The sequence below is a fragment of the Aptenodytes forsteri genome, unplaced genomic scaffold (genome assembly GCF_000699145.1).
Source record: "Aptenodytes forsteri isolate BGI_AS27 unplaced genomic scaffold, ASM69914v1 Scaffold94, whole genome shotgun sequence".
Taxonomy (NCBI): Eukaryota; Metazoa; Chordata; class Aves; order Sphenisciformes; family Spheniscidae; genus Aptenodytes; species Aptenodytes forsteri.
Genome location: NW_008795017.1, coordinates 8,843,479 through 8,869,435, shown reverse-complemented (window position 1 = coordinate 8,869,435; position 25,957 = coordinate 8,843,479). Strand labels below are relative to the sequence as shown.

Here is a 25,957-nt window from a genome sequence, read left to right as displayed (position 1 = left end):
ATAGCCTTTTAATTTTTGCTTTAGTTACTAAACTCTTAGTTATCTAAGAGTTAGATGGGTAGAAATAAAACTGAACTTTAAAACTTTTTTCCATACTGTCTTTCAAAGCACATTTAATTAAAAATAGTGTCACGCCCAGGACTTTTCCAGATTCTAGTCTTCTCAGTTTTGGTATACATGCAGCCATTGTCCCCACCACGTCAGTAAAATTTTGGCAAATTTTGGCTGTAACATAGGCTCTCTGAATTATTAAGCAAGAGTAACAAAATGGTATTTTGAAATTGGCCTCAGAAGACAGTTATGATATAATCTGCCTTCTAAAAGTCATGTCAGGGAATAAAAGGATTTGGTTTTTAAGGTTAAGGTTCCTTAATGCCCATTGGTATGCTTTTGGGTTTGCTAACTGCCCTTACACATCTTCCTCATTTTACTTTTTGGCATATATAAAATATAAAGCAATGTTTGTTTGTAATAAAGCTAAGTTTATCCCAGTAATAGTTTGCAGTGAAAAATATTAGAAATTTGTGTTGTGGTTAGTTGTCCTTTCAAGTTGGATTCAATGCTAGCCATTGACAGAAAAATGGTTTTATCAGTAGAAGATTCTAGTAAGCAGTATGTTCTGAAAACCTATTTTTTGCTGAGGTCATCTAAAAGGAGAAGGTGAAGGAGCAAAGCCAGTATCAAACACCTATTCTCAAAACAGATTCAGCTCTGTAACATTTTTCCTGTTCAATATTTTCTGATTTCTTTAGAATTAAAATATTTCATTTGAAAAAAAAAGCTAAAAGTTTTAGCAATTTATGTCTTGTGTTTTCAGTGTGCTTTAATTACTAACTGTAAAATCTCCAGTTTAAGCTAATTCTGTTTAAAAAAAAATCTCATAAGATGGTCGTAATTCCAGAAATAATTATGTGTGTGCTGATCATTCAAGAATACAGTGGAGAATGGGGTGAGAGAACTGCCTGTAAGGGACACTCACACTAAAAATTAATAGAGAGAGAGATGGGAAATCACAAAAATAAACAGATACAGATAAAGTGAAAGAGAAGAAAAAAGACAACAATAATGGAACAGAGAAAATCATGTTTCGTTACAGGACAATACTAGACATGACACTAAAAATAGGAAGTATATATATGGTTAGAAATGTCCATCACTTCAGGTTTTTTTGCAGTGGAACCTGTCTTGGTTACGTTTTTCCAGATTGGATTCTGCTATCCGTGTGTAATTTTGGGGGATGATTCTTTTTAATTTCCCTGGCAAGTTTTACTCAAAACTTCTAAGAAAATCTGTCTGCTCCCAATCTGTGATTCTTTGCTCCTCATGATGCTTATTCTTTTCTATGAGAACAGTTCCTGTTTCAGTGTTGCTCCTGTAGCAATGGGAATTAGAAAATCAAAGCCCAGGTTTCTCTCAGCAAAAAGATCCGGAAACTGAGATGGGTTGCACAGAGCATGAAGGATAATTCTCATGAGAAGAGTTAACATCTGAGAATTAAACTAAATCCTGTTTTCATTCAGAATATCTTTATTTACAACAAATACTTCCTTAATAGGTCAATGTTATTTCAAATTAATGGTATTTTAAACAAATACACTGATATATATAAGCATATCGAATATATTCCTGTATGCACCTTTGCAAATCACAGAATTGTTGAGGTTGGGAGAGACCTCTGGAGGTCATCTGGCTCAATGCCTCTGCTCAAGCAGCACCATCCAGAGCTAGTTGCCCAGGACCGTGTTCAGTTGCCTTTTGAATATCTCCCAGGATGGAGGCTCCGCAACCTCTCTGCATGACCTGTGCCAGTGCTTGGTCACCCTCACAGTAAAAAAGTGTTTTCTTGTGTTTAGGTGGAATTTCATGTGTTTCAGCTAGTGCCCATTGCTGCTTGTCCTGTCAGTGAGCACCACTGAGAAGAGTCTGGTTCCCTCGTCTTCATCCCCTCCTATCAGGTCTTTATACACATTGAGAAGATCCTCCCTTCCCACCTCCAGGCTGAACAGTCCCAGGTCTCCCGGCCTCTCCTCACATGAAAGCTGCTCCAGTCCCTTCATCTCTGTGGCTCTTCACTGGACTTGCTCCAGTAAGACCACATCTTTCTTGTACTGGGGAGCCCAGGACTGGATGCAGCACTCCAGGTGTGTCTCACCAGTGCTGAGGAGCGGGGAAGGATCACCTCCCTCCACCTGCTGACAACACTCCTCCTTATCCAGACCCAGATGCTGTTTATGAGAGCACATTGTTACCTCATGGCCAGCAAGTTGTCCACCAGGACCCCCAGATCCTTCTCAATGTCCTTTTGATAATAACAGCAGTCCTCATGTATACCCAAAATACGAAGGAGTCTACAGTACACTTTGTAAATCGGTCTTTTCCAGGAACATGTGTAGTTGTTATGAGTTAAGTGCCTTTCTCCTTCTCAAAGCAAGAGCCATTTCCTTTCCAGTAAATAATATCATATCATTGTACCATTATCCAGTAAATAATATCATATTTATTTAGCAGTAGTTTCTAAGAAATTATGAAAAACACAATAGTGGTATTTTCAGTAAAATAAAGCCAGACATTAATGTCACAAGCTAGCATGGAATTTGGCTAAACTATTGAGACAAACATTTCTATCACTGTAAAAAGTGATAAATCATCTCAAATTCCTCATAACTTACTCTAGTTGCATCTGAAATAACATAGTGTCTTCTGGAAGTATACTTTTGCTTACACTCGTGGTAAGGCATGAGTTTAACAATGAATTCATGTCTTGAGCAAAACTTACTGACTCAGAAAACATCACTTTTTGCGGCAGCAGTTATTTTATGGGTTTCTTATCCAAGTATTCAGCCAACCTAATGGTGCCTAGTTTTTTGGAATCTGATGCAACTACATATCATGATATGGTAAAAGGTTTAATACCCAGATTGATTTTATAGCAGTGTAAGATCAGAACTTTTTATAGCAGTGTGAGATCAAAACTTACAGTGTTTAGATAAAGTTTTTTCCTCTTTTTCTTGGCAGTATTATGTCAGGTGATGTCTCTTGATTTTACAGATTCATATGTTTGTCCTCTAGTTGCCTCTCTACATTTAGCTTCTGTCTGTGTAGCTTCTTAGTACTGCAGTAATCCTGGGGCAGTAAATAAATAAATAAGAGCTATAAAACTATTTTGAATTACCTGCCAGTGGGGAAGAGAAGGGAAGCAGAAAGTAAAATTAGGCAATTCCTGATTAAAATACAAAGTCCAGATTTTTGCTCTCAGCTTTACTGTTGCCACAGAGCAGCAAGAAATCACATTTAATCAATTGTGTTCATTTCTTTAAAGGATTTAAATTTTTTGGTATGCTCCCTCCGATTTTCCCATCCTAATAATGGTACATTTTTCATATGGAACAAAATAATAGTTTTCAGTTTTGAACACAGGAGTGCCAATTTCTTGCTATAAATTGTGGTTTCCCAAATTTTCCCATATTAGCGCTTCTAAGAGCAGCAGCAAAAGTAGTTGTCTTTTGACCAATGTACGCATTCGGTCTCTATCCCCACCTCTTGCACACATCAGCTTTCCAGCTAGGATCCCTGCCCGTGACTTCACTAACTATTCCAGTATTACAAGAAAAACACAACCTTACATTGTCTACAGGACCTTACCTCGTGCAGTGGGTAGAACAGAAGAAGACTGGGTTTGTTAGTACTTTTTTTATGGAACAAAATCGGAAGAAAATTACAGTTGCTAGCATGTATGTTGTCCTAGACAATTCTTCATATCAGTAGCATGCACGTGTTGCCATATGCCAAACTGTAAGGAAAACTATATCCGGAGTGATCAGTTCTTCCTCAGATGCTTGGATGAAAAGTAGAGTCTTTCCTCGTGACGCTTGTGATGCCTGTGCACTGTTACAGTTTGTGTTGTTCTTCATATAGTCCAAGCTGAAGAAAAAACAGTTCTGACTTCCCAGGCCAAACCAGTTTTATCTTGAGTTAACTTTGCAGATAAATGTTGTATTCTGTGCAGCTATGCAAAGTGCCACCTAAAATACTGTTCTGCAGGATGGCCTCAGCTTTGCAACAGTCGCATAACCTATTCCCAGAGTAGCATTTTTATTCACTGATCTTCTGTGAGTCAGCAGGAGATTCATTCTGCCGTTAAGGCATTCATGATCAGGGTATTGAGGAGGATCAATGGCAATTTCTGTAGCACTGCTGAATATCCCACTCCTTAATTCACATAAGGCCCGTTATTATCTCTCCGAACCTGTGCTCCCTGCTACATCCAGTCTTCGCCTACTCCTGTGTCCAGTACCTGTCTCATGTCTCTCATCCTGTGCATCTCTCACACTGAATTGATTCTTACAATGTGTTGATCTTCAGTGCATCAGGCTTGTGTATGCTTACATCTAGAAGTGACTTCTTGATGGGTAGATACAGTACTTTTAGGAACATGAAATGATCTCTTTCTGCTTGCTCCATACGGACTGAGAAAAAGTGGAGAGAGAAGTCCCAGTTCCCCATCTGCTGCTTAATTCAGCATGGGGAACCTGGCACATTAGAATAATGGTATGGGTATTTGATGAAACGTATTGTATTATTGAGTGACTTCCAGCTTTTCTTTACATGATAAACTGGACACATATAAAGAGGAAGAAATCTAAAGTAAGGAAACCTCACAGTCAAAAATAGAAATTTGGAACTTTTTTTTTTTATTATTTAAACAAATGAAATTTAACCAAGTCTTGTAAAGAGTATATTCAGTTTTCAAAACTTTCCTAACAAGGTAGTTTTCAATGTTTGAGTTAATATAGTTGTGTTTTAAAACATAGATTAAAAATGTCAAATTGCTTGTCTTCAAAAAAAAAAAGAATAAAGCAAATTGCAGCAGGCGTAACTGTCACGACTGTAGTTATGTCCAGTTCATGGGAGAGGAGGGGAAAAGGACATCTGGATAACTTTGAGAAGTCTCTTGCATTCTCTATACCAATTTCTCCAGTCTTTTTTTTTTTTATTTCATCTAGTTTCTTAACTATTCCTTTAGATTTTCTTTATGCAGTGAAATACTTACGCATATATTTAAAGGTAAGCTTATGAATTCAGAGGTCCATGAAGTCTATGCAACTCATTGTGTGCTTTAAGCAGCGTGGTTTTGTGCATCATTAATAATGTCAGAGGACATAGTACCTGGTATTTCTTGTGTGATTCAGGAATTCAACAAAAATTGTGATCAATCTTGAAAAATATAAGGACATCCGGTTATTTACAGACTCAAATCTGCATAGAGTTGTGCATCAATTAACGTGGTAAGTCAGAATTTCCCGAGAGTCTATTCAGTAAGTTTACTATTTTACAATCTTGCAAATTTTGGAAAATTTAATACAGCCCTTCTTCAGCCCTAATGGATAGGAAAAGGAAACAAGGCAAAGCTAGAAAGAATTACTGGTTCTTTTCCCTTCTCACTGAGTGCAAAATAATTTATCACAGTTCATGGCTCTGAATTTTTTTTTTTAATGACTAGAATGAAGGCTCATTTTCTTTTGGAAAAGTTTTTCTTTTGGAAAAGTTTTGAGAATATCAGAAAAGTCTGATATTCTCAAAAATAAGATTTTTATTTTAATGGTTATTTTCATATAATTTCTTCAACATAAGCCCCTTTGGGTTTCCCTGATGCTTTCCTCCTACTTCAGTATCACTTGTAAATTTAAATAAGGTATCCCAAGGAGCTCTTTCTCAAGTGTTTTGTTTTTAGTACTGATTCATTTTACGCAGAGTGACTGATAATTGCAGAACAGCCTTTCATAGACACCTTTGTATATGAGGATGTTACCAGTGGGAGAAAAAGTCTCACATAGCCTGGAACATTTTACTTAATGTTTTTGTCATGTAGAGAACATATGACTTAATGAAAACATCAGTAGGTGTCTTGTCTTCAGGTTTAAAATATGCTTTAGAGAAACAATACTGCTTTTTTTTCTCTTTCCAAGGAGTTTTTCTTTGGAAAAGGAAATTCTAATATACTTGTAAACTATATTGTAACTTCTGCATCGTAGTGACATGTCCTCTACAATTTGATTTGTGGGAATATTTTTGTTAGAAATCATAATTGATTTTAAATTATAGACAATTGGCTAAACCCAAAGTGTTTCATCACAGACTCACAAGCATAGTTTGCCAGAGTTCCATCACTGGCCATGATGGCAGCAGCCATGGAGGTGTCTACATTATTGGATTAGTTTGCAGTGTAATGCACTTTTGGAGCAAACGCCCTGATTGTCCTCATTTTCTGTGCTTTGTTTCAGTTCATAGAGCATTTGGTATCAACCACATAATGCTCCTTCTTTCATTTACTTGTCTGGACAGCTTTGATTGTGTGTAGAGATTCTGCAAGCAGGATATAATTGCTTTGTGCTCTTAAACTGTAAAATTTATTGGCTAACACACACAGTAGGTAGCTGGGAATATTGCAGTACTCATCACCCCTGTGGAATGACCGATGAGTCTTTGCTGACCTGGCAGTCAACAGTCAGGTGGGAAAGGTTCAGCCTCCATTGCTCCCTGGACGGGATTTGTCTTCAGTGCTGCTGAGTCACCATCCTCCAGCTACCTAGTTGTCTTCCTTGAGATTTTATACCTTTTCATGTCAGTGCTTTTCCTCTTCAAGCCTGGAGCTGTTAACTAGCCCTATCTCAAGAATTTTACCTGTGTCTGGAATTTTACCTTTCCTATTTTGCATGGATACTAGTCTACATATTTTATTATAACTTTTGTTAGAACTAAGCAGTTTTCTCGGAAGACTTAGACAAGATTACACAACTGTGCTGTTGTGTCATTATGCAGTGGGTCACGGATAGCTGAACATCCAGGAGGATGATGATACCTACCTGCCTGCAAATCTTCATGACGCGCTCTTCCATCAGGATCTCATCTTTCACTCAAACATTTTCTGGCTCAGTATGCTTTCCTTTCTTACCAGCCCTACATTTTTCTGGTTTTACCTCTTACAGAAATTCTTTCCAAACTTGATCTCTCGCATCTCTACCCCTCTTTCTTTTATTGTGCTTCTTTTTCAATATTGCTGTTTCCAAATGATCTTCCCAATGGCCTCCCAGAAGAGCCAACAAGACAGGACCTCAAGAAAACAACGCTACCTGCTACCCACGTATGCCATCCTCATCACATCTGTGGCCTGCAGATCAACTGACTGGTACTTGTTGAAGTATAAATAAACACATCTGCCTTGCTGCAGTGAGTTGGGGTGTGAGTCCTACTGCAACCCCCACACAGACAGAATAATAGCCCAGGATTGGCTTATTAGGGGTGTATTCCTGAAGCACGTTGAGAACCCACTCTCCCTCATTCAGTTGATGTCCAGGCTCTGCACTGATTCAAGTTGCAGGGACCATTGCATTACTTGTAAGCAAGGTCTGCTTCTGCGTATTGTGGCCTCTTGCAGCTATTACTGACAGCAGTGCATCACTGTGTGGCGCTGGTGTGCCTTAGGATGGGCTGCTTAGGGGCCCACAAAACAGAAAGTTTTGTGCACTAGCTTTCCTTGGGCAGCTTCACATCACCTGGGAGCATACAGGCTGGGAGACCAGTCTAACTGATCTGAATTAAAATCCCTGAAACCCATACAGTGTGGGTGTAAGGAGCCTCAGCACCAACTGCTTTGATTCCTGATCTATCTCTCTTCTGCCTCATCACTTGCTAATACAGACGTACTCAAAATTGAGTCAATCACACACAGTGGACAAGGCATGCACCCTTTGACTTTATTCTTTTATACTTTACTGCAACTGGAACTTCAAACACACCCTCTTCCTTCTATCTCCAGTTCAAGTATGCTCCCACTTTCCTAAAGCAGCCCAATGGCCCCAACGTAAGCATTGAATTAAAAATTATTCACGTTTTTCACTATTGGTATATGTGTTGCTAACACGTTGAACAGAAGTTTAGTATTGAGATGCCCAAGGTAATGTTCAGCACCTCTAGCAATGTATGTACCCAATATAGGCTACTTTGTATTGCTTCGTGATGTTTATGAACTGCTTTAATTCAGTTGCATTTTTGTACATATATGTCTCTTTTCTATACCAGCTATTAACAAATTGTGTGCATATTTTTAAATATAAAGCGGGTTAAGAAGTGATGTAAAAACCTTCAATACAACTTGTAGTGTGGTATTTAAATTAAATAGTGAAATCTTTCCTAAGTACTGTTCAAAGTAGGACTAATGAACTGTTATCTTTTATCTGCCTAAAGAGTGATGAAAAATCTATTAGAAAGACAAATTTAATATAAAAAAAGCTATTTTGTACGAAAAGTACATTTGTAGTGGTAACAGCTATATTGCAGAAATGGTGAGAATACTCTATGCATTTTTTTCTTTCTTTTTTACCTCTGTTTCCATCTCTCAAAATACTGTCTTTGTTAACATTTATTGCATTCTTCAAAGCCTCAAGCTGTGACCCTATAAGATCATATATAAGATTAATATACCTTATTTAATTATATCAGTCTTTGCAGGATCAGAGCCTTCCTTTCAATTAAGTAATACATTCCAAGAGATAAACATCCTCAAATTCCATTAAAAAGTAAAAAATTTAAAAGTTAGAGAATACACCTCAAAAGTATCATTGTTTGTATCTGTGCAGAACTGTTTGTAGTTTCATTACATTATTCCCATTAACTCCGTAAGGCAGGAAACATGCAAATTACAGAATGGAATAATGTATTTTGTTATTCTCAGGAACAAAGCTAACTCAAACTTCATGTTAAAGGGTTGTATTAAATTCTAGGCACAACCTCTTTAATTGTTGCGGTCCCTGTAAATTTGTTCAGGGGGAAAGGAATTGCTAAGTAGTTTCAGAAATTCCTATTTCCCTTTTGTGGAAGAATAATGAAAAGTGTGAATCACACTTTCCACATAATTTAATGAAATCCTTCATTAATGAGAAACGACATTTGTATTCCATATTAAATAAGTTCTTTGTGCATGGAAAGTAACTCTCTTAATTTGTTTAAAATTGCTAGGAATCTATTACCTTTATAGGACGAATACTGATTGCTATGCCATTGGTATTTTCGCAACCAAATCAGTTTGAAATGAAGGTTACAAACAGCATGCTGAACCAATTGCTGGAAGAGAATATAGCATTATTTTTCAGTACTACTTTCAATTAAAATGTACTCCTTCTGTAATCCCACAGCTGACCAAACAAGAATGTTATTTATAGGAGATGCAATAATACAGGTCAGTAAACATTCACTTTTTCCACAGACATTTGTTTAATACTTGCCTTTATGTTTATGTCATTAACTAACTTACACATTGCAAATCATTTTCTCCCTATCGTATCTGTTTTTAGGTTAATGGTATAAATGTAGAAAGTGCTACCCATGAAGAAGTGGTAAGTCATTCCACTTTGATTTTTTAATAGTGTACAGAATATCCTGTGTCCATACTGTTCTGTCTCTAGCCTTTCTTCATATGAGTTTACTCTTTTTTACTATAAAGACACAGTGCTGTAGTCAGGTTTGTCATAAATGTGATTATTAAAAGCTTAATTTTGGCTGTTAGCATTTGTTATAGTTTCTGCACTCTTACTGTGACTCTTCTTCATAGTAAGATATATGAATTTGTGGCACAGACGTATTATTCCAAAGTTGAGTCTCCATCATTGTTTATTATAGTTTTTGCATCCCTTAGATAAAGTAAGTATTTCAAAGCACAAAATAAGGCAAAAATGCAAAATCCTGGTAGGTTACCTCTGTTCTGTTCAGCGGAGTGCAACTGCTCTTCCCAGAATAGGAACTATATCAGTTTTATCGATGAACACATGATCTCTTTTTTTTCCCTGTAAACTGTGCACTGGGCTGCTTGCCATGAAAATTCAATAGAATGCAAAGAAAAAATTAAAAGGCCTTTACTATTTAAGAATGAATGGTGAAAATACGAAAAACATGCATTACGTTTTTATGATGCTACTGTAGGTACCAAAATGTCCTTTGGGTGATTACAATTAGTCTTTCAGGGGTTGCAAATAAATTGAATAGTCTTTTATATATATAAATGTATATGGATATATAACACATGTATATGGATATATAACATATATATATGTGTGTGCACACATATAGTCTTTATGGATTATGCCTTTGGTATAGTGCCTGATCCATTGGGATTGAGGGTGCTCCTAAAGGGTTCACCTGCTGTGGTAGTACATTTAATGGTAATTAAATTCTCACCTTCTTAGTACTGCAGGAACAGGGATTGAATTAGTTTAGTAAAGAATCTGATTTAACCTACTGTAAAAACAGCAGTTAAAAATTAGCATATGTGGGGTGAGTGTCATGATCCTGCTAAGGTATTTAAAAACTTTGATTCCCATTGCTTTCAGTGCAATTGAAAGGGACTCAACTTTTGTAGGTCTTACCCTTGCACACACTGAAAAATAGAAAATCTAATTAATGTTTTGCTACCTATTTCTAAATGTGCACTTGTGTGAGAACATGGGGATTCCTGATGGGAAATATATAAAGGAACAGGGTTGTTTTATTTGGTGAAATGTTGTAACTATTTCAGTTGTGCCCTATTTATATTTATGTACTATCTACATTATTGTTGTGGGCTGTGGTGCACTGCACAGTGCTCCTGTTTCATGTTAAGACTTCTCAAGTGCTACGGAAGTATAAATAGTAATAACAATAGCATACAATGTTATACTTAAACTGTTTCTAAATGTTGGGACAAGAATGGGAGGAATTGAGAAACCAGTGGTGTTACATATTTTTAAATTTCATCTTATTCTGTAAGTCATTTTAAGATACTATTTATCAGATTTTGTGGAAGTGTCTTTATGAGGAAGCAAGAAATGTGCTTAAACATGGGCACTTTTTGATGGTATGCACAGGACTAAGATGCATTTCCTGTCTTCAAGCCTGAGTAGGCATATTGGACACATCCTAATTCCTAGCTGTTACTCCCAGAGGTTATAAGGCTATAGATAATAAATAACCATAATAAAGGAATCTTGTACCTAATAAGACCATACCCACATGCAAGAAAGAAGAATACAGAAAATATACAAAGATCTCAACTTCAGGCTGGGAGGAGATTAAGGCACACATCTCTCTATCTCGGTTTTCATGGGAAAACCAGTGCGTGTGGATTGCTGTGATACACCGAAAAGGTCCCTTGCCCAGGATTGTACAGCACACTGTGGAATGCAGTCACAGTTTCTGCATAGCTTTTGAATCTGGTGATGTTCAGTTTGGAGGAGTCTTGAGATTGAAGAATGGAATTATGGTGACTAGTTCTAGCACGATATGCTGACTCTCGCTGGTGCATTCATTTTCATGGTAATGTTCAAGAAATGGACCAAGGTCTTCCAGTGAGTTTTTAATTTGCTTAAAAGGAAAATTATTAAAATGTTTTTTACATTGCTTTATAGAATTAAGACGGCAAGGACTTCTCTTGGGCAAAAAATAAAATAGGGGACTACTTTCTTCTTTTAAAGAGTGCTGCTTAGCATTTTCAGTGCTTAGATGCTTGCAGCCGAACCTCAAATAAAAAAGCACCTATCAATAGTTACTTTATATTACCTATCAGAGTTTAGACAAGAGGTAAGCCAGAAGTTGCTGGCTGAATTTCCAGAATATTTTTACCATCACATATTCTCCAGTGGGCCTAAAATGAATATCTTAGACCAATGTTCTGGCAGCATTTCTTGCACTTTCCCCTCCACTTCATACTCTGCCCCAGCTGGAGAATCACTTCCAGAGCAACACTCAGACTAATGCCTTGAAAAGCACAGAGGATGGGATATGGCTGGGAACCTGTCAATTTTGGAAGCCACTGAAACAAATCACCAGCTCTTGAGCAGGTGTATCAAAATGGTTCCTAGCAATAACATGTTTCATAGCATCTGTTCCCTGTGCTGCCTACTCTCACCTGAACCACTGATACCTCAGCCCCATCCTTCTCCTATACATCACTTCCAACAATTCTGTACCGTATAGCATTGATAGGCCACTGCCTCTGCTGCAGTGATGAATGCTGATTTGGTAATGGATAGCCTAAGGTTCAGCAGCTTCAAGGCTTTTTCTAAGGATTCTTACCTAGTCTTGTAATTATGAAAATTTTATTGGATTTCATTTGAAAATGTAGTGGGCATTTGCCATTCTTACTGACTTAAACAGCAGTCGATAATATGCTTATTTTTTTTCTTTTACTCTTCCAGTTATTTCATGCAGTTTTGAAATACAGTTTACCACAAAGTTTGGACTAACCTGAAACAAAATGATTTATTGAATAGTGGTTAGTTTTTAACTGGTTTATTTCATTTATCAGGTTGACTGTATGTGGATAAAGCCAGTTCACATTCACTCCATGTGCAGTGCTTTTCCGGTCTGCAGTGCAAGGCAGTAGATAAAAATTGTTACCCCCTGTTGCCTGTTTATTGGCAGTTATCAGTCGATTCACTGAGAACTGTATCTCAGAATAGCATCTGTAGCAACCATAAATGACATGGGCTTTGACAGTCTTATCAGCAAGGCAGAAATTACATGGGCAAAGGAACTAAACTTGCTTTTATTACTTGGAGGTGATCTCTCTAGGTCAAGATAAAGTGCAGCTGCATGATCTTGTGGTCCCTTTCTTGGTGTTGATTAATACCATCAGGCTGAATCTCTAGAATAATTACAGACAACCTCAGTAAAGCACAGGGTCAGGTCTATTGTGTACCGGTGAACCGCCCTCCTGCTGCTTGTATTGTTATTGCACATACAAAACTCTCAACTTCCTGAAAGTTATTCCCCACAAAATGGTAAGTTACATCCCTTAAGGATCGTTTTTCAGTACCATGAAGCGCTCCAGAACTGTCGATGTAACACAGCTGTGCTGCAGTGGTGAGGAATGACAGAGAAATGCATAATGCTGCTCTTTGCCCTGTACATGGGAATTCAATAGAAGCATTGAACAAAACTTCCTGGAACAATTGTAGGCCATATGGCTGAAGGAAGCTCCAGAAGGAAGAGAGATCTCAGTGGGCCAGGAGATAGATCTGCAAAGAGACTTTTCTACTACCACAACCTGCTATTATAATCAGAGTCGGGTTAGATAAATGGGTCAGGTGGTAGAGGAAGGGGCTGATTTTATGAGATTTGAGATGAGGTAGGCTATTGCCAAAGTTCCTGAGAGAATGAAAGATGTTTTATTTCTTATTTTTATCAAAACTATGTCATTGCATTTTTATGAAATAATAGTTGAGATTTCTCATCCAAAATAAAAACCTCCTTATGTGAATATGGTGTTTTTGCAGTTGAAAAGAAATGCTTCAAAAAGAAGGGTTCATTTAATGTCCCTAAGCTTTCAGCTTGTAGGAATCAGTTGTTTGTCAGTAGCTGCTCTTTGTAGATGGAACATGTCAATGATGATGTGCTTGTCTGCCTCCTGTCAGGAGGTTAATATTTCTCATCTCATTTTTGTTGGATTACGGAGGCCCAGAGTGTGTGCGCTTGCACACAAACATGGCACATAAACATCTAAAGTGAAGTTTATATTGAATTTAGGAATAAGTCTAAGCAATGCATTTAATTTTTAAAAAAAGGAAGCCTTCGTCTTACATTCTTGAGGGTCCATGGATCCTTATGTCTTTCTGTTTGATGAAAGTGGATATGTTTAAACTTCTGGTATGGCACAGATCCAGAACTGCAATAACGTTTGCTTGAAAAAGGGCTTCTTTCATCTGTAAGGTTGTTAAGGTATGCAAAATAGGAAGTCCCACCCCTAAGTTCCATTTAGGGTTCAGAGACCACATAAACCATCAGCTTTGAGTTTTACATACAGTGCAGTAGGTTTGGGCACCTAGAAACACCACCAAAGAGGGTAGTGTTACAATGTATTAAGAAATTAATATAGTAGCTTAGTGATTAAGGGTACTTGTCCAGAAAGCAGGAGATTAAGGATGGAAGACTCATCTAACTTTTAGGAAGTCATACCTGCATCTTCTACCTCTGTAAAGAGTGCCCTATTTTCTAAGTGTGTCAGTCAGGTTAGGTGAGAGGCACTCCAGCAGTTCTGTTCAAAAGACACTCAGCAATGAGGCTTGGGTAGTCTCTATTCACCATGGGTTGCATTTTATACTTAACATTGTTAACATCATACAAAGTATTTAATCAATGGGATCCTGTCAAAGGTTATTGAGTAATTCTTTTGGCTTGCTTTATTTTCATCTGGCACCATGATCTCTTACATATTCAGTCATCTACTTCAAGATGGGACTTCTGAAACGTCATCCTCCAATATAGTTTGAACACACTTCTTCTTGCTGCTTGCATTCTGGGTGGTGAAAACCTCTTTTATAAATACCTGACTCAAGATTATGAATTGTATTGTGTGATCCAAGGGACTGTGTACTGGGTCTGGCTGGGATGGAGTTAATTTTCTTCATAGCAGCCAGTATGGTGCTGTATTTTGGTTTGTGACTAAAACAATGTTAATAACACACCAGTGTTTTCATTATTGCTGAGCAGTGCTTGCACACCGTCAAGGCTTTCTCTTTTTCCCACTCTTCCCCGTCCCAATGGGTAGGCTGGGAGTGGGCAAGAAGTTGGAAGGGGACACAGCCAGGACAGCTAACCTGAACTGACCAAAGGAATTTTCCATGCCACATAACGTCATGCTCAGCAGTAAAAATTGTGGTGAGGGTTTTCTGGGGGAAGCAGCCTTTGCTCGGAGACTGGCTGGGCATCAGTCCACTTGTAGGAGGTGGTGAGTGATTGCCTTTGCATCACTTGTTTCGTTTTTACCTTTGTCTTTGCTTCACTTATTAAACTGTCTTTATCTCGAAGGTTTTGTGGCTCTTGTTCTTCCTATTCTCTCCCCTGTCCTGCTGGTGGGGGGAGTGAGTGGGCGGCTGTGTGGGTACTTAGCTGCTGGCTGGGGTCAACGCACCACAGACTACTAAAAGGGATGCTGGTGGCAAAGGTAGAGATACTGAATTACTTCACTAGTGCCAGCCATAGTGATAAGCCATTAAGGGGCAGAAGCAAGTACATGCTGCTTGGGTTTTTTGGTGTTGGGGTGTTGGGTTTTTCCTGTTTGTTTGTCTTTTGGTGTTTTGATTATTTTTTTTTAATTGTAGCTCTAACAAATGTTTTCAAGAATTTTCTTTGGGATTTTTATTTTGTTTTGTTTCACAATGGCATGTCTGGATTCCTTGGTGTTTAGACTTTTTCCCCTTTTTTTCTTAATTTCTACCATTTTAGAATATCTGCTGGTTCCCCCTTATAGCATGTGAGGAGGTGCACTGAATACTGACTTAAGACCCACTGGGGTAAATACATGGGAGAGAAGGCTACAAGATCTGGGAATTATAGGAAAGGAGGCCAATTTGTTCTGTCTGCTACCTACCATCTTCACAACTGGCACTCTGGAGATGCTTATGTAGATAGCTGATCCTGATTGTACCAAATATGTAGTTTTGTTTCTTGACCCTTGAACTTCCAGCAAGGTTAAAAGGTGATTACTCCTCCGCAAGCCAAACAACTAGCTGGTCTGTCAGCAACAATTTCATAACAAACTGGCTTTCCTGTTTTTCACTTCTAATTACTAGAATTTGCTTTTCTCCACAATCACACCTTAGTTCTGGCTAAGGGTATGGATAGAAACGTAACTCAAAATCAGGACTGAGGAAAATCCTGCTTTTACAGTAGGTAATACAATAGACTGTGGAAAATTGAAAATAATCTATTTTCCTTGAAAAATAAGTTTATTTTTAGAAATAGTATATTGGTGTGGAGAGACTGTGAATACAGAAAATGTTAGTTCAGAGGTTGATATAGTTTTTGTATTGCTCATCTGAGAGGAAAATTAATTTTGGTTCCCTGGTGGCTAATCAGGTTATCACCCTGTACAACACAAAAGGAACAGTTGATTCTCCTGATGGGAGAGAGAGGGGGAAGCAGAGGGGAGGAGTAATTTGGTTGAAATTCACAATGGAGAGATACCACTTGGTATCCTCTTGGACGGGACTTCGGTTTTCAAGATACTCACAATAAACTGTGAAAGGAAATGAAACATGAGGTGACAGTTTGATGATTCAACAGAATTTTTCAGGTTGGTAAGGATCATAGAATCATAGAATGGGTTGGGTTGGAAGGGAACTTAAAGATCAATTTCCAACTCCCCTGCCATGGGCAGGGACACCTTCCACTAGACCAGGTTGCTCAAAGCCCCATCCAGCCTGGCCTTGAACACTTCCAGGGAGGGGCCATCCACAGCTTCTCTGGGCAACCTGTTCCAGTGTCTCACCACCCTCACAGTAAAGAATTTCTTCCTAATACCTAATCTAAATCTACGTTCTTTCAGTTTAAAACCGTTACCCTCGTCCTATTGCTGCACTCCCTGATAAAGAGTGCCTCCCTGTTTTTCCTGTAGGCCCCCTGTAAGTACTGGAAGGCTGCTATAAGGTCTCCCTGGAGCCTTCTATTCTCCAGGCTAAACAACCCCAACTCTCTCAGCCTGTCCTCACAGGGGAGGTACTCCAGCCCCCTAATCATCGTGGCCCTCCTCTGGACCTGCTCGAGCAGGTGAAGGATAAGGGAGAGCTGTGAAGACTGGCAGTAGGACTCAGTGATTCGGTGGCAATACAGTAGAAGGTGATCTCCTGTACAGATGGTAGGATAGACAGGTTGTCCAGATTGTCTTTCTTCTACATACTACCTTCTGTGAACAGCCTTCTTGTGCAGTGTTCTCTGCAACAGCATTTGAGGGAAACCCAGGGAAATTCCTACTAAAGGCTACTCCTGAGAATACTTCCTTGTCTGGCATTTTGTGGTGCGGGCTGGGTGCTTCTCTCTCTGTACTTAGTGGAAAAGGGAAATGAGATTCAGAAAGATTTTAGTGAGTCCCAAGGTGAGCACTGCCCTATGATGAAATGCACTAGAAGCGCCTATGTGTATCCACCGTAAGCAAAACACAGATGACGTGATGGGTTTTCATCACTGGAATTTCTCAAGATTCGATTGGACAGGGTGCTGGATAATCTCATCTAGGCTCCCTTTCCCATGGTAGGTTGGGCCAGATGATCTTTTAAGGTCCTTCCCAACCTGGGCTGTTTTATGATTCTATGATTAGTTCAAATGTAAGTTTGAATGAAATTAATCCCATTTCAAGATAATAAACGGTTTATTTCCATTAGCTAGAAAGGGAGAAATGAGGGTCTAGGTATATAAAATGAAGAACTAGGTGCTACATGGTTTTTTTTTTCTTACTATATCTTATTCATATATTTTTACAGTAAATTAGTGTTTCACACATTTTTAGTATTTCACACAAATGTTGATCTATTTGGAATTTTGTTCACTGACCCAGGAAAGTACTTAGAAACATTTCTTTCTTTTTATTTATGAGTAGTCTCACTAAATAAACAATATCCTTTAAAACGGAGAATCCATTCAATGGAGATTGTTTTAGATTAGCAGAATTTGAACTGGTTTTAGCTAGTAGTTATCAAGTGGTTTTGCCAGATCTTTGATAACTTCAGATGTTTACTGTAATACTATTTAATGTGTTATTGGCATGTCTGGCAGGGAGTAATGAACTTGTGCTTCAATAGGCTGATTCATTAAGACACAAGGAATAAATCTGAAAATTGCTTATCTTCCTTGACATATTGAAATTTTATTGTCATTCATCCTTTATTCCATCATCCATTCTGTGTTAGCTATTTTAGAATTAAAGTTCTCTGCATGGTCTTCTGGAATTCTGTTACAAGTGGTAGAATTCATAGATTATGAATTTTATCCATATAATATCAGAAAGAAAAAGGTCAAATAGAAAAAAATTGGAAGATACATACCTAAAAAGGTACATAATGCTTAACTGCTCAACAAATATCTCATAGCAAATTTTATAAGATAATAAAAAACATAGAATTATAGTGATGAATTAATAAAATCAATAAAATCATAAAAATAATTATACAATAACTTGTCAAATTGATAGATGCTTGTGAAGTAGCAAGAATACATTCTTGTGATTTACTAATTTTAATGTTTAGTAATATCTTATAGTCATATTAATAAGTAGATTTTATTGATTTATGCTCTTATTAAAATCATTAATGTACTTCTATAAACAAATTAAGATATATATTTACAGTGTGAAAACTGCAGTGTTATGTTCTGTAGGTTTAACTACATGTTAATATTTGAATAGGTAATTCAGTAATACTTAAGGCAACAACCTTGTGACATTTAGAGAAAGGAAAAATAAAGTTTTCATTTAATATCCATAGAGGGTTTAATACCTTAAGATTCCTGCCAGAAATAATCAACAGTACAGATCAAAGTTCAAGAGAAATGCTCATTGTTTTGCTAGATTGCCCAGGTAGTTGCTACATGAAAATTATAAATACCCTTACAGACATACACACATTTCTGACCCAAGACTGACGCTTAACTTCAGGTTATTCCTTGAACTTTTACAGTTTTTCCTGCGGGAAGCTTTTCAGTTTGAACATGGTCTTTCACCCAGCAGAGGAAATGTTTTGAAGTCAAAACGAACAGCATAATTGAAATATGACAAGTATAAAATGAGAGTTTGACCAGACAAATGAAGGAAAAGACAAATATTTTTCTACATAGAAAGACTGTGCATGTTTCATTTCTTGGAGATCTATCTTAATGCTGCCAAGATGAATATTCTCAGTACTTTCAGCAATAGTCTACATGGTTCACTTGAATAGTTATTCCTTTGTACTGCAATTTTATTGTCCTGTCAACATAGAAGAAATATTCTTCTAATATTGGAATGATAATTCTACTAGATCCAGAAGAACCAGCAACTGAGATTTTCTCACATCACGTGAAGACTGTCTGATTCCTTTCAATGTCATGGAACTGTTTGATTTTTTTTCTTCAGCTGCGTGGCTCTCCCATTTTCTTGGTACTTTCCAAAATTTGCTTTTAGATTTCTTCATTTTAGTAAATTATTTCTGCTGAGAGTTTAAAAGTGATGTTATAAATTGTTTTCATCTAAATGAAGTTGTGCTTCTGTATTCCCTATCCCTTGCTGTCTTACTTGCACACCCTAACAAAAGCAATCTGTTCCTCCCATTCTTTTTTTTACACACATTGGAAGAACAGGTGGATGCTACTAAAGAGCATTTTAAAAATGAACAGTTACCAAAAAGAAAAAAAGAGACAATAAAATGGTACACACTTTCTGAAATAGTCTATATACATTACTGCAAAGTTTAGCTGGAATTACATCTTACTGTATGAATGCAAGTTAAAAAACAGTATGTGGTGTTGCACAGAAACTTACCAGTAGTGTCTTAAATCACCTCAACATCACACTCTATTTCCAGGAATTGCCATGTGTTCAAGTAATGCAGATGCAGTAGAGTGGAAATAAGAAATCAATCTCTCTAAAAATTGCATTGAACACGTAGAGAAGAAGTGTGTGTGCATTTTTGTGGGGGTATATATTTTGTCATGGGAAACCTAAAGAAATAGGAAATAAAATAATCAAACAAAGCAGCTGTTGTGCTTCCAGAGAGATGACAAACAAGTCTCAGGAAAATGTCAGAGAGGAAAGAAAAGGAAGAGCGGTAGGAAAGCACAGAAAATCTGTTCCAGTGACTTTTTGAAAGGGCTTTTGCTGGTGCTTTCCCTGATCTCACTCAAGTAACTAATACAATTTTTTTAAAAAAAGTAAAAACTTAAAATATACAACTGACTAATCTAGAGGTCAAGTGGCTTTCCTTCTCATATATATATATATGTTTTTAGACAGCTTAATTAATCAAAACATGTAAAGGAAATAAAATCGTGGTACATACTTTCACAGCCTTGACGTTACCACTTCCCTTCTCCAGATCATCTCTGTTCATGAGAGCTGAAGAGAGAGGAAGAGGAAAACGATGGAGATTTCTCTAGAACAACCTGGCAGGGCTATGCTGTGAAATACCTTAGGGGGATCCATCCTTATGGGTACCCACTGAGTCTCCCTTTATTTTTTCCAAAGTATTTTTATGTTAAATGCTTTTAATCTTTTGAAGGTAGTTTGAGCATTTTCTGAATTTTCTTCTTAGATAGCTTCACAGTTGTTTCTTAAAAAAAAAAAATTAAAATAAAAAGGTGTTTGAAAAGAACAAAGCCAAAACCTTTAGCATGTTGTACTTTTCTTTCTCCAGCTGATTTCCAACACTGACCTACATTGTCATTGGATATTGGAAAGGAAATGTAGAGGTTTTTACCTATCAGCTTTTCTATGACTAGTTTCTGTGTATGAAATATGATTTATTTAGTTTGTGATTAGGCATATCGTCTTCCCAATATGTTGCTGTTACCATTATTTCTTTAAATGGGCAATTTGGGGCATGGAATAAAGGGGTCGCATCTTGACTGGCATAAGGTTTTGATGTGCTCCAGGCTAAGAGGCTATCTCCAGTTACACACAGACATATGAACAGAAACAACATGGGTAGAATCCATCAGCCCTAAATATTATTGAGAGGGAGCTTGCTGAAATGATCTCAGACTCTGACCGCTTGCTTTCCCCATTATTAGGAGATTTACATTTGAGATCAGCCAAAGCAGGCATGTAGATTTGTAAGTCACTTTCAAACACAATGCAATTTTCAGATACAGCTGTATGAGAAACTGCAACATTTCTATAAATAAGTTTTCATGAAGAAACTCTTTAACCATGAAACATTCAATAAGTTTCTGTTTAGTTAAAGCATTTTAATCTATTTTTAGGACTAGAGAGGAAAAAAAAAGATATCAAGCTTCTGAAGATTTTAGGAAAAGAAATTACTTATTTTTGAAACAGGACTTGATAGATTCAGGAACAGTCCTGTATGATGTCCCTTGTTATCCCTGACAATCGCTAGAAAGACCTGTCTACTCTTCCTTCCTTTGATCCTTACATCCTGTGCATAAACTAGTCTATGTCTTCATTTTTGGTCACTCTGCTGGGTTTCTACTCTGGTTAAGCTAGCTTCTCTGAAGCAATGTTTTATGCTTTTGACTAATTCACTACCTTATATTGGGTGACCCTCAGTATTTCATCAGGGTATAAAGAGCTACGGAGTGCTATATACTCTAGCTCAATGTTATTAAGAGGACCAAGCTGCAAGCTAATAGTTAGTGTACACCCATGTGATATTGAATAGATTAATTAAATAAATGTGTTTGTAAAAGATTAGACTTACGCTGTTTACATAAGAGAAACTCTGTTATTTTGCATTTTGTAAATTTCCTGAAATGGTAAGGAAAATATAAGTTATACAGAGGACTTACACCCACATAAAATTAACTCATTAGTAAAGTAGTTGTATTTCTGATCACAAGGAAGATTAACAAACTCCTTTGAGATCACTGTACGAGCTGTACATCAGTATTGTTTCTCCTCAAAAAGTCATTGACTTAATGGGAATGTGATCTAAACAAGTGAATGGGTCTGATAGCTGTCGCTAGTATTTCAGGCACATTTGTTTAGCCACTGAATTGAGGCTGGATAATGGCACCTGCTCTTGTTCCTTATTGTAGATAGCAGACAAACCCTTACTCATAGAGCAGGAGTGTATTCATACACTTCAGATGGCAAATAAGCTAGCACATTGCATCAAAACTATTAAAGAACTGGATCAGGAAATCAAAAGTTTTTTTGCTGTTGTCATTTTTTGTCTAGTATGGTATTAGACAGCAAAAAGTCTAATAGAAAAAAGTATAGCCCTGTATTTAAACAAATATGGCTCTACCTGTAATCAGGACTCTGGGGGAAGAGAAACTAATTCTTCAGAAGACTGTAACATGTCGATGAGATTTGCATGATGTTCCTCTCATCAATTAGAATGATTTTTTCCAGTACAGGAAATTTTTAGTGTTGAATAAAGGAATATACTTTATGATGACGTGTGCTGAATAAATACTGGCCTGTACAGTAGCACAATTGCAAGGAATCATGGGCTGGGGTCCTGAGATAGTGTGCAGAAGGTTCAGGTATGGGACCTTGCCTAACACAAATTTCTTTCTGATGTGTACTGAATATTGCAGATGATCCGCTGTTTTATGGTGATAGTAGCACTTTCATGCTTGGGGAGTTGTGGAAACAAAAGCATTGAAGGCTGACATACCGGAGTACTATTACTATGAAACAGTGCTGAATTTTGTCCATAGGTATTCCTATTATCCTATTATGTTCTACATGCTGTAAGAATTTCAGTGTAAAAGAGGAATGTTTTTTATTTTCTAGGTGCCCCAGTTCTTTAAGCCTGAAATGGTGAACATATGGATGATTACAACTAAATTCTATGCTTGAGCTAAAGTGAAGGGCAGTCTGTTGAGCTGATCAGTCCGTAGGTCTAGGACTTCTATCTTGTACTTCAGCAGTGAATGTGTAGACACCAAAGCAGTTCTCAGTGCTTCTTACATTTAGTCCTGTATTAACTGGATGTCTGTGAAACATCTATTAGACTAGGAAGACTTAGTACAAAAGGATCATTGTGGAAAAGTTTGTTATAAGAAAAGGAAGCAGTGCCCAAATTGTCAACAATTTCTAAATCGGAGAACGCAGCCTATGACCTGCTGAGTTTGATAGCTTCTGGTTTAGCTTTTGCACTTGGCCTTCATTAAATATTCAACTGAAATTACCTTCATCATCATTTCATACCAGTGGACGATGACAGAAGTTTTCTGGCTGATATCTCTCTCCTCAGAGGCACTTCTAGTCAGATAAAATCCTTTTCTGAGAACTCTACAAGTATGCTATGAATACAAGCAAACACTGACAAAGAAAATGGCAACAGTAACAGCTACATGAAAACCTGCATTTAGTCTTTTTAGCTCAATCTGTGCCAATTGGAGTTTGTATAAACACAACCACTTAACTATCATCTAGATATTTGAAGAATATGAACCTGCAGGGTTAGACTGCTCCAAATTGTTTGCTTGAAAAGGCCTGCGTTTAGGATGGAAATGTTTGCGTTTCTACAGATTCTGATTCCACTTAAACATACACGTTTCCAACCACGCTCAGTCAGATATGTGTATTTGAACTAGAAGTGTCACTTTAATACTATAGTATGTGTTGCTGACATACCAGATATGTCAGTAATGATTTAATAAAGTTTCAGTCTAAGTATGTTTGTTTTCTGGTAATTTGGCCATTTCTGTCTGTTGTGATTTTTATGATACCTGAGACGATTCTTCTTTTTTCCAAGTAATGTGTAACAGTAGATGAACAATAAAACATACTGCTTATTCTAGAATTGTGAGTTCTGTGGCTTTGAATTCTTTTCAATTATAGCACATGGATAACAGTTGAGACTGACCTGAATTTCCAGAGAGAAGTCCCTGTAATGCTCTGATATTCTTGGAATTTTTTGAAGGATGGCAAAGTTAATTTCTCAGGGATGGGTCTTCATGCTTCAGGTAATAGTTAGCCTTAAGCAACTTTATTTAAACTTCCATTGCTTCAGGGAACAGCTGATTTGGCTCAGAATATACTTTCCAATGCGCAATATGTGTCAGTATCTTTCATATCCCAGATACTAGTGTAAGCATTGTTTTGAAGTGAAACACAGACTAAAGTATGTAATTAATTGGAAAAAATAATGTACAAAATAATGAAAAAACATTTAAATAGTTTCCTTTTTTGTCTATAATTCCTGGTAATTATATCATACAGGAGCAGTGTTACTTGTTTAACTTAATAATGAAACTTCGTGGTTAAAAACATCTTTTACTGCATTTGTAGGCAGAAATAAGAGAAAAGTGCTAATTGAGTGAACTAAGAGAAATTGCAGTTTAATTTAAATCTGTGAAAATTTCCATAAGATGCATTTTCTTGATAGGTAGTTAATGGAGAGGGGACATTTTTAAAGTGATAATAAATAAGACTTAGTTTCTCAGAGAATAGCATGTTTTATTTTTGAATTGGAAGATGCAGATTCTCTACAATTTCAGTGCCCAGTCTGGGACATACATACCAATTGCTGTTACATATCCACCGTGATGGGGACTCCTTAGATATTCATCCAGCTAAAGGGACTGATTGGCAAGATGTGACTGGTAGCAAATCTATGTGAATATAATAGGATGAAAAAAAAGTCAAGCACAAGGAGAAATGGGAAAAGCACCAGTCCCTCTCCTGCTTTAGTTTTCTGTGTGTTTTGTCTCCAGTTAATACCTTTTCTGCCTCTGAATTTAGATCTGATTCTTTGACAAACAAAAAACTTCATGGCTTCTCTTAGTGTGTAGTGCAGTTGTATTATACTTGGTAGTTTTTTATATACCTATAGCCATAGAGGGAGTTGTGCCTTACGAGCTGTGGTGAAAGCTTGCTGTGAACCCCAGTTCCTGCTGAAGCACAAGAATGTCATGAGAAAGCTCGTAGATTATATCAAGGAGTGGAGCAGCAGTGTGATTTGGGTGCAGAGCTCATGGTGCACTAGAAATCTCAATTCATCGAGGTCTAAATGTTTCACCTACTCACTGACATCTGTCCCAGTAAGATATATCTGACAAAATACACATGCAGCCCAAGTTGGAGAATTGCTGCCTGCCTACCTAAGATCTTTCTTCTCTGTCTTCCTGTAGTTTCTTCTGAAGTATAAAATCTCTATATTTTATTCAAGGAAATTGATCACTTCAGCAAGATTTTCCAATCTCTTCTACCTCTGACCAGTAACTGCATAGCAAGCCCAGTTCAGTGGTATGCAAGTGCTGTTTTCAACTACGAACTTTGCATGGGACTCATAATTTAATAATCTGTATTACTCATTCATAATAATATGAAATATATATATCATCTTGTTGAAAAACCATTCCCAATAAGGGCCATCTTTCCCTTTGTAACTGTAAACTTGCAGTTAACTTTCCTGTGTCTGCAGTCATGCCATCCTTCTGAGTGTAATTCATTTCACTTTGGAAGTGATCATTAATAGCATCCTCTGAAAATACAACATTATTCTCTGTATTTTTCTGGGTAATTAGAAAATTTTGAAGTGTCCATACATGTCTGATGCTGGTCAGCTTTGTCTTTTTTGTGTTGCTTGAGGGCTTTACATTTCAGTAGAGGGATGAGAGTACAATACTTTTATCTATGGGTGGTATCAGTAACAGTGCAGTACTGTGTCATTATTGTTGCTATGTTGTAGCCATGACAATATTCTGGACAGAAACTACTTCATAAAAATAATTTTTTACTTCACCATTTTTCTCCCATGCTTTGTCTCATCTTTTTAAATTTTAGTTCATTAAAATAGAGACTATATTACATATTTGCAAAATGACAGGTAAAATAAAATTTCTCAAAATTGAAGTAATATAAGCATTCATCTAATGATCAGATAAAAATTGTAGAATAAACAACAGAGGTAAGAGACCACTAATAAATTAGTGATGGTAGTGATTACCTACTTTATAGCTTTTCTTATGCATATCTGTATGTTTGGGTATGTGTATATATTCTGCAGGCTACTGATGGCTTTCTGAAATTGTTAATTACAATATTCTAAAGCTCAGTTTGCAGAAAAGAAAGAGGAGAGAAGTTGATCCACTTATAAAGACAGATTACAGAACATTGCAGTAACGATCTGTCACAAAACTAATGCCCTGAATCTTTCATATTGTAATAGGAAGAGGCCAGAGTGAAATAGAAATATATTAGAATCATAGAATCATAGAATAGTGTGGGTTGGAAGGGACCTCTAAAGGTCATCTAGTCCAACCCCCCTGCCATGGGTAGGGACATCTTCAACTAGATCAGGTTGCTCAGAGCCCCCTCCAACCTGACCTTGAATGTTTCCAGGGATGGGGCATCCACCAACTCTCTAGGCAACCTGTGCCAGTGTTTCACCACCCTCAGTGTAAAAAATTTCTTCTTTCTATCTAGTCTATATCTACACCCCTTTAGTTTAAAGCCGTTCCCCCTTGTCCTGTCGCAACAGGCCCTGCT

At 37.2% G+C, this 25,957-nt stretch overlaps 1 protein-coding gene across 1 annotated transcript in view; it reads left to right on the top strand.

Moving 5' to 3' along the window:
• Positions 1-25,957, top strand: part of SNTG2 (syntrophin gamma 2) — a 193,381-nt gene that overhangs the window by 38,898 nt on the left and 128,526 nt on the right. The window contains exons 5-6 of the mRNA XM_009275630.1: positions 9,192-9,235; positions 9,351-9,392. Coding sequence (XP_009273905.1) covers positions 9,192-9,235; positions 9,351-9,392 — 86 coding nt within the window. The remainder of the gene's footprint in view (positions 1-9,191; positions 9,236-9,350; positions 9,393-25,957) is intronic.